Source organism: Pteronotus mesoamericanus, unplaced genomic scaffold (assembly GCF_021234165.1).
Source record: "Pteronotus mesoamericanus isolate MK-2021 breed Mesoamerican mustached bat unplaced genomic scaffold, CSHL_Meso_final contig_164, whole genome shotgun sequence".
Lineage (NCBI taxonomy): Eukaryota > Metazoa > Chordata > Mammalia > Chiroptera > Mormoopidae > Pteronotus > Pteronotus mesoamericanus.
Window position 1 is genome coordinate 14,537,663 of NW_026555065.1, and position 16,277 is coordinate 14,553,939.

Genomic DNA, 16,277 nt, shown 5'->3' on the forward strand with positions numbered 1-16,277 from the left:
TTGTGAGCTATTGTTAAACCTATGGTAGTTTGAGATCAGTCATGGTGGGAGTATCTACACCTTAAAAATTGGCAAATACCATATATCAAGGCTCTTCCTCCTCCCCTTTAATGGATTCATCAGCAGAACCTGGATGGTCAGAGGGGTGGGCAGGGCCAGCCATGAGAGCACCCAGGGATAAGGACATAGTTCTCTTAGAAGAAGGGGCATCTGAAAGGCTCAGGCGAAGGCCCAAAGGCCAGCTCTGGCTGCCTTGCAAAATGGGAAGAGGATCAGTTTGGATTTATTTGGAAATAGAGCAAGTAATTAAGAACATTAGCTTTCTAGACCTCTCCTCTCCGTTTTCTCCTCAATGAATATTTATCAGACCGCCACCTATTTTGTTTATGCCTCTGTGCCAGATAATATGGGATGTCATGAAATAGAATAAGGCCCAGTCCCCAAGTTGTAAGACTCCTCTAACATAAGCATGTTTTCAAGTTAAATAGAAACATAAATCTCAGTGCAAGATAGCAATAGAAAAGTCAAGAAGCACTGCCTACTTCAATGCCCCATGGGTAATTTTGTGTGGATATTTGTTCAGGGTTGGCCTTGCCCATTAGACTATAAGCTCCATGAAGTCAGGACTATGTCTTCTTGGTTCACCTTTGTCTGCCGAGCATGTGGCCCATAGCAGGGGCTCCATTATATATGTTGTAAAGTATGATGACCTAGGCAGGAAGTACAGTACACATGCAGAAACAGTACCCTGAACATAAGGGGCGCCCACAGAGGGAGACAGAAGAACTGGAATTCAAGAATAGACGTGAAAAGCTAAAGTCATGCTCAGAGTGTAAGGCGGATGTGAGAAGGCAGGTTTTTTCTTGAGCCGAAATTTTGAACCGGGAAGCGGTAAGGGCTGAGGATAGAAATAAATGATGAATGAAGGATGTGGACTTTTACTCGAGCATTTATAATATTTGGGGCCTGGATGAGTTCAGGCACTTTGTATTAGTTTCCTGCCAATTCTGTACGATACTTATTTTTCCCATATTACAGAGAAAGATGAAATAACGTATCTAGCATTACCCAGGTAGTAAAAAAGGAATCCAGGGCCCTAAAACATCAGAACCTGCACTTGTTCTGGTTCTGCTCAGTGTCTCCCAGCAAGACTGAGGAGAGCCTTGAATGGCAGGCTAAGGGCGCCTTGTGCCCCCTGCAAGCCTTGGGCTTCTTGCCCCGCACCCCTGACTCCCTCTGCTAATCAGACCTCCTCCCAACATACAGGATTAGATTTTACTAAAACTGTTCCAATAATGTTAATGTTCATGCAAAGATCTTTTTAATGTGGTTATTTCAAGAGAATCCTGTGCTTTATAGGCTGTTGGGAATGCCAAGACCACCCGCAATGATAACAGCAGTCGATTTGGGAAATACACAGAAATCAGTTTTGATGAAAGAAATCAAATTATAGGCGCCAACATGAGAACCTACCTGCTGGAGAAATCCAGAGTTGTCTTTCAAGTAAGGATAAAAATATTAAATTTCCTTTTTCCTAAATTTTCAAGTATTGTTCCCATTCATATACATGTTAGACACCTATATTTCTCTGTGACTTGAATATATTTCTATCTTTCATTTGCAGTTTGGTTTATTTTTTTGTTCCTTAAAAAAATTTTATTTAATTAAAAAATTTATTTGGATAACATTGGCTAATACCATTATATAAATTTCAGGTGTGCAATATTATAATATGACATCTATATACTATATTGTGTGCTTATCACCTGAAGTCTAGTCTGTCACCATATATTTGACCCCTTTGCCATCTTCCTCCCCCCCAACCCCCTTTCTCTCTGGTGACTACCATTCTGTTGTCTGTATCTATGAGTTTGGCTTCTGGTTTATTTGGATATTTGTTTTGTTTGTTCATTTGTTGCTTTTTGTTTTATATCCCATATATGATTGAAATAATGTTTTCTTATCCTTTTCCATCAGACTTATTTCACTTACAATACTCTCAGGATCCATTCACGCTGTTGCAAATGGCAACATTTCATCCTTTTTATGGCTGAGTAGTATTCCATTGTATATATGTACTATATATTCTTCTTTAAAGTATATTTTATTGATTATGCTTTTACAGTTGTCCCATAGGTTTTTTGCCTTTGCCCCTCTCCGGCTGGTATGCTCATTCCCTCCAGCAATATCCTTTCCCCTTAGTTCATGTCCATGGATCATACATGTAAGTTCTTTGGCTTCTCCATTTCCCATACTATTCCTAACCCCACGCCCCACCCCGGTCTATTTTGTACCTACTATTTATACTTCTTATTCCCTGTACCTTTTCCTCTCTTTTCCCCCTGCCCCTCCCCACTTATAATACTCCATGTGATCTCCATTTCTGTGATTCTGTTCCTATTCTAGTTGTTTGCTTAGTTTGTTTCTGTTTTTGTTTTTGTTTTTAGGTTCATTTCTTGATGGTTGTGAGTCTGTTGTCAGTTTACTGTTCATGGTTTTGATCTTCTTTTTCTCAGATGCGTCCCTTTAACATTTCATATAATAAGGGCTTGGTGACAATGAACTCCTTTAAATTTACGTTATCTGAGAAGCACTTCCTCTCCCTAAATGATAGCTTTGCTGGATAGAGTAATCTTGGATATAGGTTCCTTTTTTTCATGACTTTGAATACTTCTTGCCAGCCCCTTCTTGCCTGCAAGGTTTCTTGCTGATAGTCTTATGGGAACTCCTTTGTAGGTTATGGTTTCCTTTTCTCTTGCTGCTTTTAAGATTCTCTCTTTATCTTTAACCTTTGGCATTTTAATTATGCTATGTCTTGATGTGGCCTACTTTGAGTCCAACTTGTTTGGGACTCTCTGAGCTTCCTGAACTTGCATGTGTATTTCCTTCACCAAACTGGGGAAGTTTTCTTTCATTATTTTTTCAAATAAGTTTTCAATTTCTTGTTATTCCTCTTCTTCTTCTGACATCCCTATGATTCCGATGTTGAAATGTTTTAAGTTTTCCCAGAAATTCCCCAACCTCTCCTCATTTTTTTGAATTCTTGTTTCTTTTTTCTGTTCCGAGTGAATATTTATTCCTTCCTTCTGTTCCAAATCACTGATTTGAATCCTAGCTTTCTTTCCCTCAACTTTCAGTTCCTTGTCTATTTTTCTTTATTTCAATTTGTATAGCCTCCATTTTTCCCTTTATTTTTGCGGCTGTCCTCAATCATTTCTGTGAACATCCTGATCACCAGTGTTTTGATCTCTGCATCTTGTAGGTTGGGTACTTCCATGTCACTTAGTTCTTTTTCTGGAGTTTTGTTCTGTTCTTTCATTTGGGTCACCTTTCTTTGTCTCCCCTATTTTGCAGCCTCCCTGTGTTTCTGCATATCAGACTCCACGGGTCAGCGCACCTGTTATGTTGTAAGAGGCAGAGCCTTAGGCATTCACTGGGGCAGGGGGATAAGCTTCACCTCTTCATGGTGCTGTATGTGTAGGAGGGGTCAGAGAGGGAACAATGCTGCTTGCTGAGCTCTTGTCCCATTTCAGTCACTTTCCTCATTTCCTGAATGCGACAGGTGCCCCTCTAGCTGCTGCCCTGGTGCTGATTCCCCAGGTGGGTTGGTTTGTGTACATTCTAGGGCCTGTGGGCCCTTTACATGGACTCTCCTGAGAGACTGGCAGTTTCTTCCAGTGTCCCAAACCCTGGTGGCTTTTACAGTCAGAGGTTATGAGACTTTATTTTCCTGGCGCTGGAGCCGTGGGGTGTGTGGTCTGATGTGGGGCTGGGATTGCTTGCTCCCTAGTTGTCCCTTCTGGTTTTTATCTGCCGCATGTGAATGTGGGACCGCCCATTCTGCTGGCTGCTGCTGCCGCCAACACCACCTCACTGTGCATCCTCTCTACCCTGTCTCCACCCCTCCCACCCATCTCAGTGAATGTTTCTTCTTTAACTCCTTGGTTGTCAGACTTCCATACAGTTCTATTTTTCTGGCAGTTCTGGTTGTTATTTGTTTTTAGATTGGTTGTTATCCTTCTTGTTGCACGAGGAGGTGAAGTGTGTCTACCTATGCCTCCATCTTGGCCAGAAGTTTCTATGTTCTATATTTTCTTTATCTCATCTTCAACTGAAGAACACTTTGGTTATTACCATGTCTTAGCTATTGTAAATAATGCTGCAATGAACATAGAGGTACATAGATCTTTTTTTAATTACTGTTTACATGCAATATTATTTTGTATTAGTTTCAGGTGTGCAGCATCATATGCTTTACAATCATATGCTTTACAAAGTGATCTCCCCAATATTTCCAGTACATACCTGGCACCATATTACAATATGATTGCATAAATATCTACTAATAAAGTATTTTCAAATGTTTTGGGTAGATACCCAGAAGAGGCATTGCTGGGTCATTTGGCAATTCTATTTTTAATTTTTTGAGGAACACCCATGGCCACAAAAATGATGGATAGATGCAATATCAGTGGAGCTATATGTCCTAGAGAAAAGATTATGACTTTTTTTTTAAGATTATGACTTTTAATTTGGGGCACTTAAAAATTCATTAGAGTTAAAAGTCAGATTTATCTTTCTAGAACCTGAAATCTGTTTGAAACAGATGAAACCGTTAGATTGGCTTTGTTACCAGAAAGAGGATGGAATTAAAATTAGTGAGGGGGAGTTTAAGAGAAAGGCTCTCTTTTCAGTAAAATGGAGAAAATTCTCATAGCATTGGCCCAGGAAGAGGGTAGCAGGAAGCCTTGTATTGTGATGAGCTTCTTAAAAATTTCAATGAGCAAACTACATGATTTCCACTTCATAGAATGTTTTCATTTAGCAGCATTTTCTCTGGGGTCGTTCTCTGGAGACCACCTTGGGCCACCAGTCCCCGCTGGGGGAGGAAGGGCCTGCCCGTGAGCCAGCGGGGCGGGGCAGGCGGGCCACGGGGGGCTGAGCGCAGCGGAAGCACAGGGGAACGCCCAGGCCCCGGAGAGCACAGCTGCCAGCCCAGATCGGCCCGCTAAGGCCCCCTGGTAGAAACTTCACATTTTCACTTGTAAAAGGTTGGTGTAATTTTGGGACTTGTCTTTTTTTCACAGTCAGAAAATGAACGAAATTATCACATTTTCTATCAGCTTTGTGCATCAGCGCAACAGTCGGAATTTAAACATCTTAAACTGGGTACGTGGTGGATGGTATGTAGAAGAGCCTTTTCTGTAGGGCTTTAAATTCGAGGTTAATTTCTTCTTCATATATTAACATCACTTTAAAAATATATTCTGTCCCAAGATATAAGATCCTTGAGTTTTGGGGAAGAGTTGATGCCTCGAAGGAGATAGATTAGGGCTGATGGGTTGGGGGTCCAGGAAGGGGGAGCCCTTCAACCCCAGAGTTCTTGTCAAAGGTCATGGGTGATTGTGCTCCTGCAGCTGGAACCGCCTGGATAAGGCCTCCCGACAGCTAGCACTCACTGCCCTAAGTCCCCCAAACTTTTCTTTTTTATCTGAACTCCTTGGATGGTCATTTTTCTAACATGTTTGCCATATTTTCCTTCAGAGACAGAGCACCTCTATCATAATTTGAAATTCTTGATGACTCAAGGTCACTATTTTATGTAGTCATAACGAAGTCACGTGAAGATAATATCCGTACCTTATATACTAAACAGAATGTGAATAGTGGACATAACAGGGCTTTCTCAAGGATAACCTACTATTCAAATATTGTATGTATATTAGGTCATTATCTTGTTTGTAATAATGGCTTTACAAGGGTATGCATACATCAAAACTCATCAAAGTGTACATCTTTTTAAAAAATAAATTTATTTATTTATTTATTTATTTTTAGAGAGAAGGGAAGAGAGGGAAAGAAACACCAGTGTGCAAGACATACATCAATGGGTTGCCTCTTCATACCCCCTGCTGGGGACCTGGCCTGCAACCCAGGCATGTTCCCTAGACTGGGAATTGAACTGGCAATCCTTCAGTTCACTGGCCAGCACTCAATCCACTGAGCCACACCAGACAGAGCTAAAGTGTACATCTTAAATGTGTGTAGTTCATTGTACATTTAATATACTTCACTAAAAAATGTCTGTGGCACAGGCATTTGTACAGAAATTTGACACAGAAAGCTGTATAATAAAATGGTTAGGCACTGGATCAAAATCCACGTGATTTGAGGTCAGGCTTGTGTTTAAATTCTTGCCCTGCCATTTGCGTGGGACCTTGAGGAAGTCACTTCACTCTCTTGAGCCTCAGCTTCTTAGTCTGTAATGTAGAATTCTAAGGAATAAATGGAATGGCATGTGTAAAATATCTCAATATAGCTTATTAAGAACTTTCGTTTTGATAAACATGGACACCCAAGTTTTTGTGATATAGGCACAACGATTTCACTCGATTTCAGGGAGTGCGGAAGAATTTAATTACACAAGAATGGGAGGCAGCACTGTCATTGAGGGCGTGAATGACAGGGCGGACATGGCAGAGACCCAGAAGACCTTCACACTGTTGGGTAAGTGACAAATCCTGTCCACGGTGTGGCCATTTCCTTTTTTAAACACCTTTTTTAAAAAAGGCAAGGATACTAAGCATGCATGTACTCTGAAGATTCCTAATAAATCCTAATATTAGAATGCCAATCAGAACATAGCTAGAGGTCGAGTGATTAAGACTGTGCCTTTCCCTAAAAGATCTAGCAATCAGCGTGTTTGTCCTCAGCCTCATTGGGTTGCTGGGAGAGTCCTGGCTACAAGCCCTGTGACGTAGTTTGTAAGCTCTTCTGGGCGACTAGAGAGAAGCCTGGTGAAAGCCAGGCTCTCACTGAGTTCAGAAGTGTAGTGTTGACCCCACACAGCCTTCGCGGGTATCCAGATGACAATAAAATGGTGCACACTGATATGCAGCTTAGGTATCACCCTAAGCGCTTTATTACTCTTATTAACTCATTTAAACCTTACAACCACCCTAAGAGGTAGACGCTAGTATTTCCTGCATTTTACAACAGGAACCTGAGGAGGAACAGAGATGGAAGTGGTTTACTTAAGGTTACAGGGCAAGTATGGAGGGAACCGGAATTGGACTCAGGGTCTTTAAACATCTCATTTCTTAATTTACTTAATTTTTTTTCAATTAGAGCTTACATTCAATATTGTTTTGTATTAGTTTCAGGGGTCCAGCATAGTGGTGAGACAATTACATACTTTACAAAACGTTCCCCTGATATTTCCAGGACCCGTCTGGCACCGCACGCAGTTATTACTATATTATTGACTACATCCCCTAAGCTGCACTTTACATCCCTGTGGCTGTTTTGTAACTACCACTCTGCTTCTCAGTCCCTTCACAGTCCCCCGATCCTTCTCCACTCTGTCCACCACCAGTTTGTTCTCTATATCTCTGAGTCTGTTAGAACGTCTCTCTCTTTTTTCTATCCTCACCCAAGGACATTTTTTCATTGCTTTTAGAGAGCAAGTAAGGGAGAGAGGATTCAGAGAGAGGGAAAGGGAGGGAGAAAGAGAGGGAGAGAAATATTTATGTGAGAGAGAAATATTGATCAGTTGCCTATCATACATGCCCCAACTGGGAACCAAACCTACAACCCGGGCACATGCTTGGACTGGGAACCGAAGCTGCAACCTTCCAGTCTTACAATTACAATTTATTGTTATCTCGTGTGATTCTGGGTGGACTGGGCTCAGCTGGGCACTTCTCACATGGGGACTGTCCTATGATGGTGGCAGGGGCTGGATCCTCTGAAGGCTTCTTCTCTCGTGTGGACTGGGATGGCTACAACTACTGGGAGCTGGGTGAGCACCTCCTGTCTCTCCGCAGGGACTCCCTCACTGTGTGCTGCTCGCACAGTAAATGGACTGCATGTGCGTGACTACCTTCTCCCAGAGTCAGTTCCAATGGGCTCAAGTAGACTCTGCAGGGCTTTTTATAAACCAACCTCAGAAGTAATGCAGCCTCACTACTGCCATGTGTTAATAAGCGAAAGCAAGTCAAAGGGCCAGCGCAGACTCAGGACCTGGGAGGTAACTATGCAGGGCGTGAACGCTGGGAGGGGCGCAGTGGCCATCTTTGGGGTGGCCCCTGCAGTAGCTGTCAGGGATGCTGTGAGGATGAAGAGATAATGTCTAAAATGGTTTGTGAACTGTGCCATGCTGTATCAGAGGTCAGTACGCATTTAACGAAAACATGACCTCATTGCATGAATCACTAAAAAATGTCCTAGACCAAAGGTCGGCAGACTGAAGCCTATTTTTGTGAATAAAAACTTTATTGTTGCAGAGATACAGTCATTTGCATAAGTATGGTCTATGGCTGTTTTTATACTGTGGTAGCAGAGTTACGTGATTGCGACATCAACTACACTGCCTGCAAAGCCTAATGAGAAAACATTTGCTGACCCTTGTCCTAGATGATGTGGTGAGAAGAGTTGAGGAGCCCCTTAGAGTTTTCTTGCAATACGGGAGAAGACTTGTGGAGCTCACGCAGCCATCTGGATTCACCCCAGTGTGTCCAAACGTGATGACCCACTGCCAGGCAGGGGAGAAGTTTGGTTTAGTCTCTAGAGGTCCATGCACTGTTGTGGAGTGGACTCGTGCATGGAACGAGACGATCTGACTGACTTTGAGATTGCGATCCTCCTGTGAGCCCCAAGCCAATGACATTGTGCTATGAGTTGATTTTGTGGTCTCCAAACCTGCGTCGTCCAACACGGTAGCCACCAGTCACAAGTACTTTAATTAAATTGAAATAAAATTAAAAATCAGTACCTTAGTTGCGCTAAGCATGTTTCAACTACTCATAACCACAAGTGGCTCATAGCTCCTGTGTTGTGCAGCACAGATACAGAACATCATTCCTGGAAGTTCCATCCAATAGTGTGTCTCCTAACAATGAGAACGCCTTGCTTATACTGCTTGGCCCATTGGCTATGTTCTCTTCCGTGTGCCTCGGTGGTATCTAGCTTAGATGGAGACCCCCTCCAGGGCAGAGTGCCCAACTCTAATCTTATACAGGATTATAACGCCCTTGGGCACATCACACTCTTTTAAAATGTGATTGCTAAGTAAGTCCTTGTTGGTTGGTTTGTCTGTTCCTGTGTTTTGTTATGGAAACAATATAGAGAATTGGGAGGATTAGCAGCAGGTTATCAAGGTCAATACCAAAACCCGCTTCACAACGTGCCCAGTAAATGGACCTCAGAGCCTGCTCAGGCCTCTGTGCCTGGCGTGGGGCTGTCGGGGACCTCCACGTCAGATGCCCTGCGGGAGGCGAGGACAGCTGCACGGACTCCACAGGTCTCTTCACATATTGCAGTGGTCACTGGCATTAAAATGGTCAGATACAACATACTCAGCAGGACCTTGGGCAAATTTCCTAACCCTTCCATGCCTTAGTGTCCCCTCTGTGCAACGGGAATGATACTGGGGCTTATTCATATAGTTGTAAGCATGAGAGAGGTGACACAGGGGAAGTGCTGGGACAGTGCCTGGCAGACAGGAGTTCCCTCCCTTTCCCCTCCTGTTCTGCTCCTGAGGTCCCTGGGCCAACCGCAAAGTTATCCTTGAGGAAGCAGAAGGCGATGCATTTTGATCAAAAGCTCCTCTCCCTTGCTCTGCCCTGATCTCATTGAATTCATCCTTTGATCCTTGCCTGGCCTGACAGATCTCTGAAAGAAAGAACACGCTGGGAACAGTCAGACGTAGCCAGGACTCGGGCTCAAGAGACTTGACCATTGTGTTTCTCATTGAAATCTAACTCGGGCTGGCAGTGCTTTTCCGTGACTTTGTCTCACGAACAGCAATTACTGAACTGAGGACTGACGTTCGTTCTTTCCCATAATGGCTTTGGAGCTATTGCACATTCGCGGACTCTGGAAGGCGTGGAAGAGTGAAATGACTTCGTTGTGGATCACACAGAGAGGGGAGGCAGAACTAAGACTCCCAAACTTCCCATTCTTACTTGCTTTTCCTTATCACTTACCTGTCATTGATCACCGTGGCAGCCTGGGGGTTTATTTCTGGTAGAAGATCTGTCCTTCCAATGGACATGTTAGCTCCAAATGGAAAGGCAGCAAACACCGAGACCCAGTCTGAGCTGGAGTGGTCCGTATATTTTTGGTTTGAAATCTCTTGCCCTTTAATTTTGTTTAACCTTTGAAATAGAGAAGACTCCCTAGGTTTTGAAATTATTTAAGAACATGACCTAGTTGCTACTGAAAAGTGACAGGCGTCCTCACGCAGCAGCAGTGGGGGCAGCAGCGGCGCTCTCTCGGGGTCCAGGGCCCGCTGCTTCCCGCCGCGAGGGGGTGGGGCCGCCGCGGGCCTCTCTTCCAGCTGCCCCCACTGCGGCCCAGGGGGCACAGAACTCCCTCCCAGGGAGCCTGCCCCACCCGCCTGAGTGCGTCCCCAGCTCCGTGACTCACCACAGCGCCACTACCACCACCTGGTGCTCCCCCTCATCCACCCACTCCTGCACTGGGCCCCTGACCCAGCGAAGCACTGCTGGCGACGGGCAGGTTCTCCGTTGTGATTTCTGGGAGTCAGACACAAGGGCCTTCCTGGTAGCTGGTTTGGTTTATTTTCAGCTCCAGGAAATGTACTAATCCCTTCATGGTGACCAAATACGGCTGTATTCATAATTTATATTCTGCCCGCATCAGTCAGGGTCCCAGTGGGAAACATGGGGCGCACTCCACTGAGGATAAAAAGAGGAGGGTTTGTTAATGAAGGAAGCGACTAGCAGTGCGGATGGAGCTGGGGGAGCTACGAGGGGCGGCGGTAGGGACCTGGGTGCAGCAGCAGAGCTGTTAGCTGCTCTTCCCTGTTCAGCACAGGGTGTTACTGGAGCCTGAAGGGAACGGTGGGGAAAGTCGGTGCCAGCTCAGGAGCAGTGACCTTCTGGTGGTCGGCAATACAGTCAGCCTGAGGCAGCATCGCAGGAAAAGAGAGCTGACACGCCCCTCTCTCCTCCTGCTCCCTGACCTCCTGCCAAGGTCCTCACTGGCCAGACCCAACCACAGGCCCGAGGACAGGAGCACCCATTGCCTTGGTCCAGGCATGTCAGCCCCCGGGGCAGAGAACGGGGTGCTGAGCTGGAGGGGCAAGTGAAATCCATCAAGCACCCCACCATAAAAAGAACTCAGGGAGACTGTGAACAAAAAAGAAAAAGAAAACACATATTTAAAGTAAAGCAAGTACATCATAGATTAAATGAGCATTGATTCTCTCAGGAATGAGACGCAAAATGGTTATCTGGATAGGAATTTTTGTGTTGAACTTCCTAGTGGCCACAGCAAAAGGGGAAACCTCGTGGGTTCTAGAGCTCACGTTGTGCATCTGCACAAGTCACACAGGAAAGAACAGTGAGCCAGGCTCTCCTGGGGTCCACGTCACATCCCCTCTCCGTGAGCTCATGGCACCAATGGTACAACACTAGTGTATCTTGGAGGAATTAACGTGTTATCTTTGCCAGCAATTAAGTAAGAGAAGAAATGCAGTAATCCTAATTTGGGAAAATTTTTGTTTTCAGGTTTCAAGGAGGATTTTCAGATGGATGTTTTTAAGACCCTGGCAGCCATCCTACATCTGGGCAATGTCCAAATCAAAGCAGTGGGCAATGAGCGATCTACAGTTAGTGTAAGACACTTGCTTGTTTCACCCGCCCTGTGTTTGGAGGGTCATCATTAGAACACCTCAGGCTTCCCCTGCTTTCGCCTTTTAGCACCAGGCACTTTGGGCCAACTGGGGAGAACAGCTTAATCAAAAGAATAAAGCAAGGGTTTCCATGGGTTGCCTTTAAAGAGTAAAGCTTCTTCCCCTTCTCCCTCTTACAAGTGAGCACCTACTATGTGCCAGACACTCTTACAGACTCTGAAGAAACAGCAGTGAACAACACAAAACAAGATGCCCCTCATGGAGCTTATGACCTGGGAGGCAGAAGTGGAGGAGAGGAGACACAATAAACAACTCTAGGCTCTGGCAGCTGGTGATGGCTATTAAAAAGGAAAATAAGGCAGAGTATAGGGTAGGCAGGAGCTTTCAGAGAAATCCTCTGAGTGCCTGACACAAAAGGCCTCCTCACACCTCAGTCCTCATCCTTCCTGTCTGACCTCGTGGCAGTGGGCCAGGCCTGCAGACAAGGAAGTGAATTGTGCCCACATCTGGGGGAAGGATATTTGAAGAACAGAACGCAGCAAGTGCAAGGGCCTCCAGGCAGGAGGTATAATTTGAGAAAGAGCAAAAATGTCAGGATATGCAGAGAGGAGTGAGCAAAATACAGTGTGGCAGATGAGGCCAGAAAACAAGGGGCGGGCGGCACAGGTAACTAGGGCCTGAAGGACCCGGGATCGTCTAAGCAGAAAGGACACCTCCTGCGTCCTGACTCAGACCCGTATCAAACACCAGTGGGGCTGGCTTCTTCCCTGGAAATGTAGTGCCATGGAAGTTTGGTGACAGATTTCTTTATTGTAGAGACACAAGGTAAGTTTATGTGCGTGTCTTCTCCGACAAATATTATGAGTGATTCTTGGTAGGAGGTATGTGTTTAGCTATTCTCATCAATATCCACGCGAAGAAGGAAAGGAGACATAGTAACACATGTGTCTATTAATGCGATGGCCATGGTGTCCGGCCAAGGGCGAGGGGCAGGTCCAGCGCCACTGCGGCCCCTCCTGCTTCACTCCGAGGCCTGGCTGTGTCTCGCAAAGCTGGCCATTCTCATGCCGGCTCGTCCTACTCCCCCAGGGGCCCGAGCCAGGAGGCCAGGGCCCTGGCTGGTTGGGCTGGTGCTGCTTTAGACGGCTGGGCGGCCCTGACAGAGCTTCTGTTCGTTTTCAAAGGGGGATGACAGTCACCTGGAGGTGTTCTGTGAGCTCCTGGGCCTGGACAGTGGCAAAGTGGCTCAGTGGCTGTGCAATCGCAAAATCGTCACGACCTCCGAGACGGTGGTGAAGCCCATGACCAGGCCCCAGGCCGTCAACGCCAGGGACGCGCTGGCCAAGAAGATCTACGCTCACCTGTTTGACTTCCTTGTGGAGAGAATTAACCAAGCATTGCAGTTTTCAGGCAAGCAGCACACTTTTATTGGTGTTTTGGACATTTATGGGTAAGCTTCTCTTTAGTGAGCCCATCTTTCCTCATTTGAATGTTGAATGCCTGTCATTTTTAGATTATTTTGTTCTGGTTTCTCCTTTGTGTTTCACGAGATCAGAAAGATGGTGTTCTCTGTTTTTGCATGTATGGATGTAAAGGACAGTCTCCTGGGCTACACGCAGTGTCTTAGTTGGTGTACTAAATAAATGCTGAGTTAGTAATGGCCACAGCCAGAGCTCACCGTCTGCCAGCAACCATGCTGGGTGGTTCCCACGCACTTTCTCACTTACTCCTCAAACAAACCTGTTATCAACCCCATTCTAGAGATGAAGCAGCCAAGGCTTAACAGGCTCAGTAACTGGTTCACAGCTGCTCTGCCGCTGGGGGAACCAGTGCCTTGTGAGGCTGCCGCCCACTTCTGTCTCCTAATAGAGACCCCGTGAGGTGTGGATCCTGATGTACCTTTCCCGTGTCACAGGGAATGACAGTCCCAGAGCCCCTGCACCCCACCCAGGCTCTGGGCCAGAAGAGGACTCAAACCCAGGCCTCTTGCCAGCCCACCTCCTCACACCTAAATCCTCATCCTTTTTCTGGGCGATGAGGGTCATGGGTTTGCCTCAGCCCTTCCCCAGGAGTTCCCACGTTGGAGTTTTGTTTTGTCCTCCCCTTCGCCCATCCTGCTTCTCTAAATCCTGGGTCAGACTCGCACTAAAGATGCTCATAGAATAGCCAGAGGAGTGCACAGGGCCAGGCCAGCGTGGAGGTGGACTCTAAGGGGGCCGCTGGCGCCTGGCCTTCCGTGCCCTAACCCTCCCCCCAGGGCCAACCCTGGTGTCTCCATGGGAGAAGGGGCAGATCACCCGCTGAGGGCACCACAGAGTATTCTACCCAGGTCAGGGAGCGGTCAGTCCCTGGGCCTGTAAAGAGCAGCTCAGCCCCCTCCCCGTGCAGAGGGAGGCTGGGCTCTGGGCCTCCCCACCTCCTGGGGAAGGCGGGGCAGAGGGGCCACAGAGAACCCAGGTAAAGAGAGTGCCTCAAGAGAGCTACTTTGTGTAATTTAGATCCTAAATTACTACACGTGGCTACCAATCAATAGGGATGTCAACAGTTATAAAACATTGATACATTACTGGGATCGTCTAGTAAATTATTTACTTTTTTTATTCTAAATAAAAAAAAAAGTATGTGAGCAGCCAGTAATAATTTAAGTAGACTTGTAAAAAGGAATAGTCCTGCTTCCCAATAGTCTCTTTGCGATGGAAATAGGTGATTGTTATATTATTCACTGCTCTTTTCTGTGCTTTTAAATTGCCTTAAAAATAAATAGACCTTTATTTTAAGAATATATTATTTCATACATCCAACAAGCATATATGTGCCAGGCATTGTGTTGGGGGTGCTCAGTGCAGAGCAGAGGCACATGGCCCCTGCCTTTTGGGACTTAGATTTTAGTGGAGTAGGCAGTGGGTAATTACATGAGGACGATTCCTTCGAAGGGGATAGGGGATGAGTGGGAGGTAACGGGGACTCGGGGAGAGAGGAGGGCCGCTGAGTGCAAGGAGCAGTAAGTGAGGAGAACGGCAGGTAGGCAGGAGTCAGATCCTGGAATTTGAACTTTTCGGCTGCATGTTCAAACGTGAGTCAGGAGTAATGATAAATCCACAAGAATTTCTTAGGCTATGTCTTAAATTTTAATTTTAAAATTAAATTCCTCTTCAAAATGATAAAGTAACATGCTTGCAGTCACCCATGAATGAATGGTACCCCCTCCAAAAAATAAACACCCCTTTTTAAGTAACTATGCTATTGCCTAGGGTGAATCCTTTCACATCTCTCTCTGGTATGCTCACGGCTAGGTTAGCCCTATTCCATGTGCACCCCGAAACTTTTTGAGAGAACTGAGCTCCACTTGGCTTAGAAATCAGGCAGCCTCAAATGAAGAGTTACCCTTATTGAAAACGTTTAAGGATAAACCTGTGGCCTTTGAAGCTTCAGCGGGGAACCACATGACGGCTTATGGTCCCCCAGCCAGTGGGTGTTTATTTTCTCTGGCCCCTGAGTTGCACAGGCCTGGGGCTGGGCAGGGGGCTCAGATCCCTGGGGGTAAGCAGTACAGCCTGGCGGGTGTGTGGTCCTGAGGAAGTCACCGAACATCTGAAGCTCAGTTTCCGCATCTGTAAGATGGGGCCTTTGTTGCAGAGTTATTACGAAGCTCAAATGGAAGAAATGGTAAAGGCATCTTTTGGGGGGTCAGGGGGTTATCTGTGGCTTTATATCTCCGTATTTGCAGTTAAATATAAGGGATTTAAAACAGTTCTGAGAATTAGTCTATACTATACCCCCGGGTGAAGACATCTTAAGAACCATAAGCGTTGTTCAAATGTGAAGTGCTATCATAGGGGATGTGCTTCTGGCATTTTAGTACAGGTTTGGGTCTTTCCATGGGTTTTGAACTTTAGCTCTGGGGAAGATGGGGAAGGCGGGGAAGGTGGGCAAAAGGCAGGAACATAATCACTGATGCTTGACATTCTGCCCCTGCTCTAGAAAGCCCTGCCTTTGGTCTTGGCTTTGGGCCACAGAGCACACCGAGGAACCTTGGACTCTCCCCCCACGCCCGGCTCTGGCCTGTCGGCAGTGTCCAGCCTCTGGACCTACCAGAGCACATTCAGAACACAGCTATCAGGGCTGCGGAGTCACCCTGGAGCTGTTCAGAGGAAAGTCGAGTCCTGTAATCTGCCCAGGAAGTCCAAACTGAGCCAAGCTGGCTTACAAGTGACACTCCCAGGGGACCTGTGGCTGGTGCTGGCAGGAACCCCTGGGGATTAGAGCAATTAAGAACCGAAGCTTTGCAGGCACCAGGAGCTGGGGTCAGATTGCACATCTGGCACCCTTTGCTGGCTGCCAGTCTCTGCGATGGTCACCGTCTCCTCTGGCCCTCACGTGTAGCAGTGGGGCCACCATAGCCCTCCACCTAGGGCGGTGTTAGCCGTTCAGGGAAGCAATGTGTATCAGTGCTTACACCTAAACCCTGGGAGAACTTCCTCCTGGCAGGACTGTTCTCCTAGCCAGGTGGTGAACTTGGTGCCTGGGTTTTGTTCAGCTGACATGTTTTCCAGAATGGGACGATTCATATGAAAGTCCAGATCTCTGGCTTCTCTTGAGAATCAGGTGATCTAACATC

The 16,277-nt window shown here is 46.2% G+C and overlaps 1 protein-coding gene across 1 annotated transcript in view; it reads left to right on the forward strand.

The window, feature by feature from the left end:
* The window catches only part of MYO5C (myosin VC), a 90,441-nt gene that overhangs the window by 21,897 nt on the left and 52,267 nt on the right, over positions 1 to 16,277 (forward strand). Inside the window, exons 6-10 of the mRNA XM_054565417.1 lie at positions 1,360 to 1,503; positions 5,088 to 5,169; positions 6,400 to 6,507; positions 11,535 to 11,641; positions 12,844 to 13,109. Of these exons, the coding sequence (XP_054421392.1) occupies positions 1,360 to 1,503; positions 5,088 to 5,169; positions 6,400 to 6,507; positions 11,535 to 11,641; positions 12,844 to 13,109 (707 nt within the window). The remainder of the gene's footprint in view (positions 1 to 1,359; positions 1,504 to 5,087; positions 5,170 to 6,399; positions 6,508 to 11,534; positions 11,642 to 12,843; positions 13,110 to 16,277) is intronic.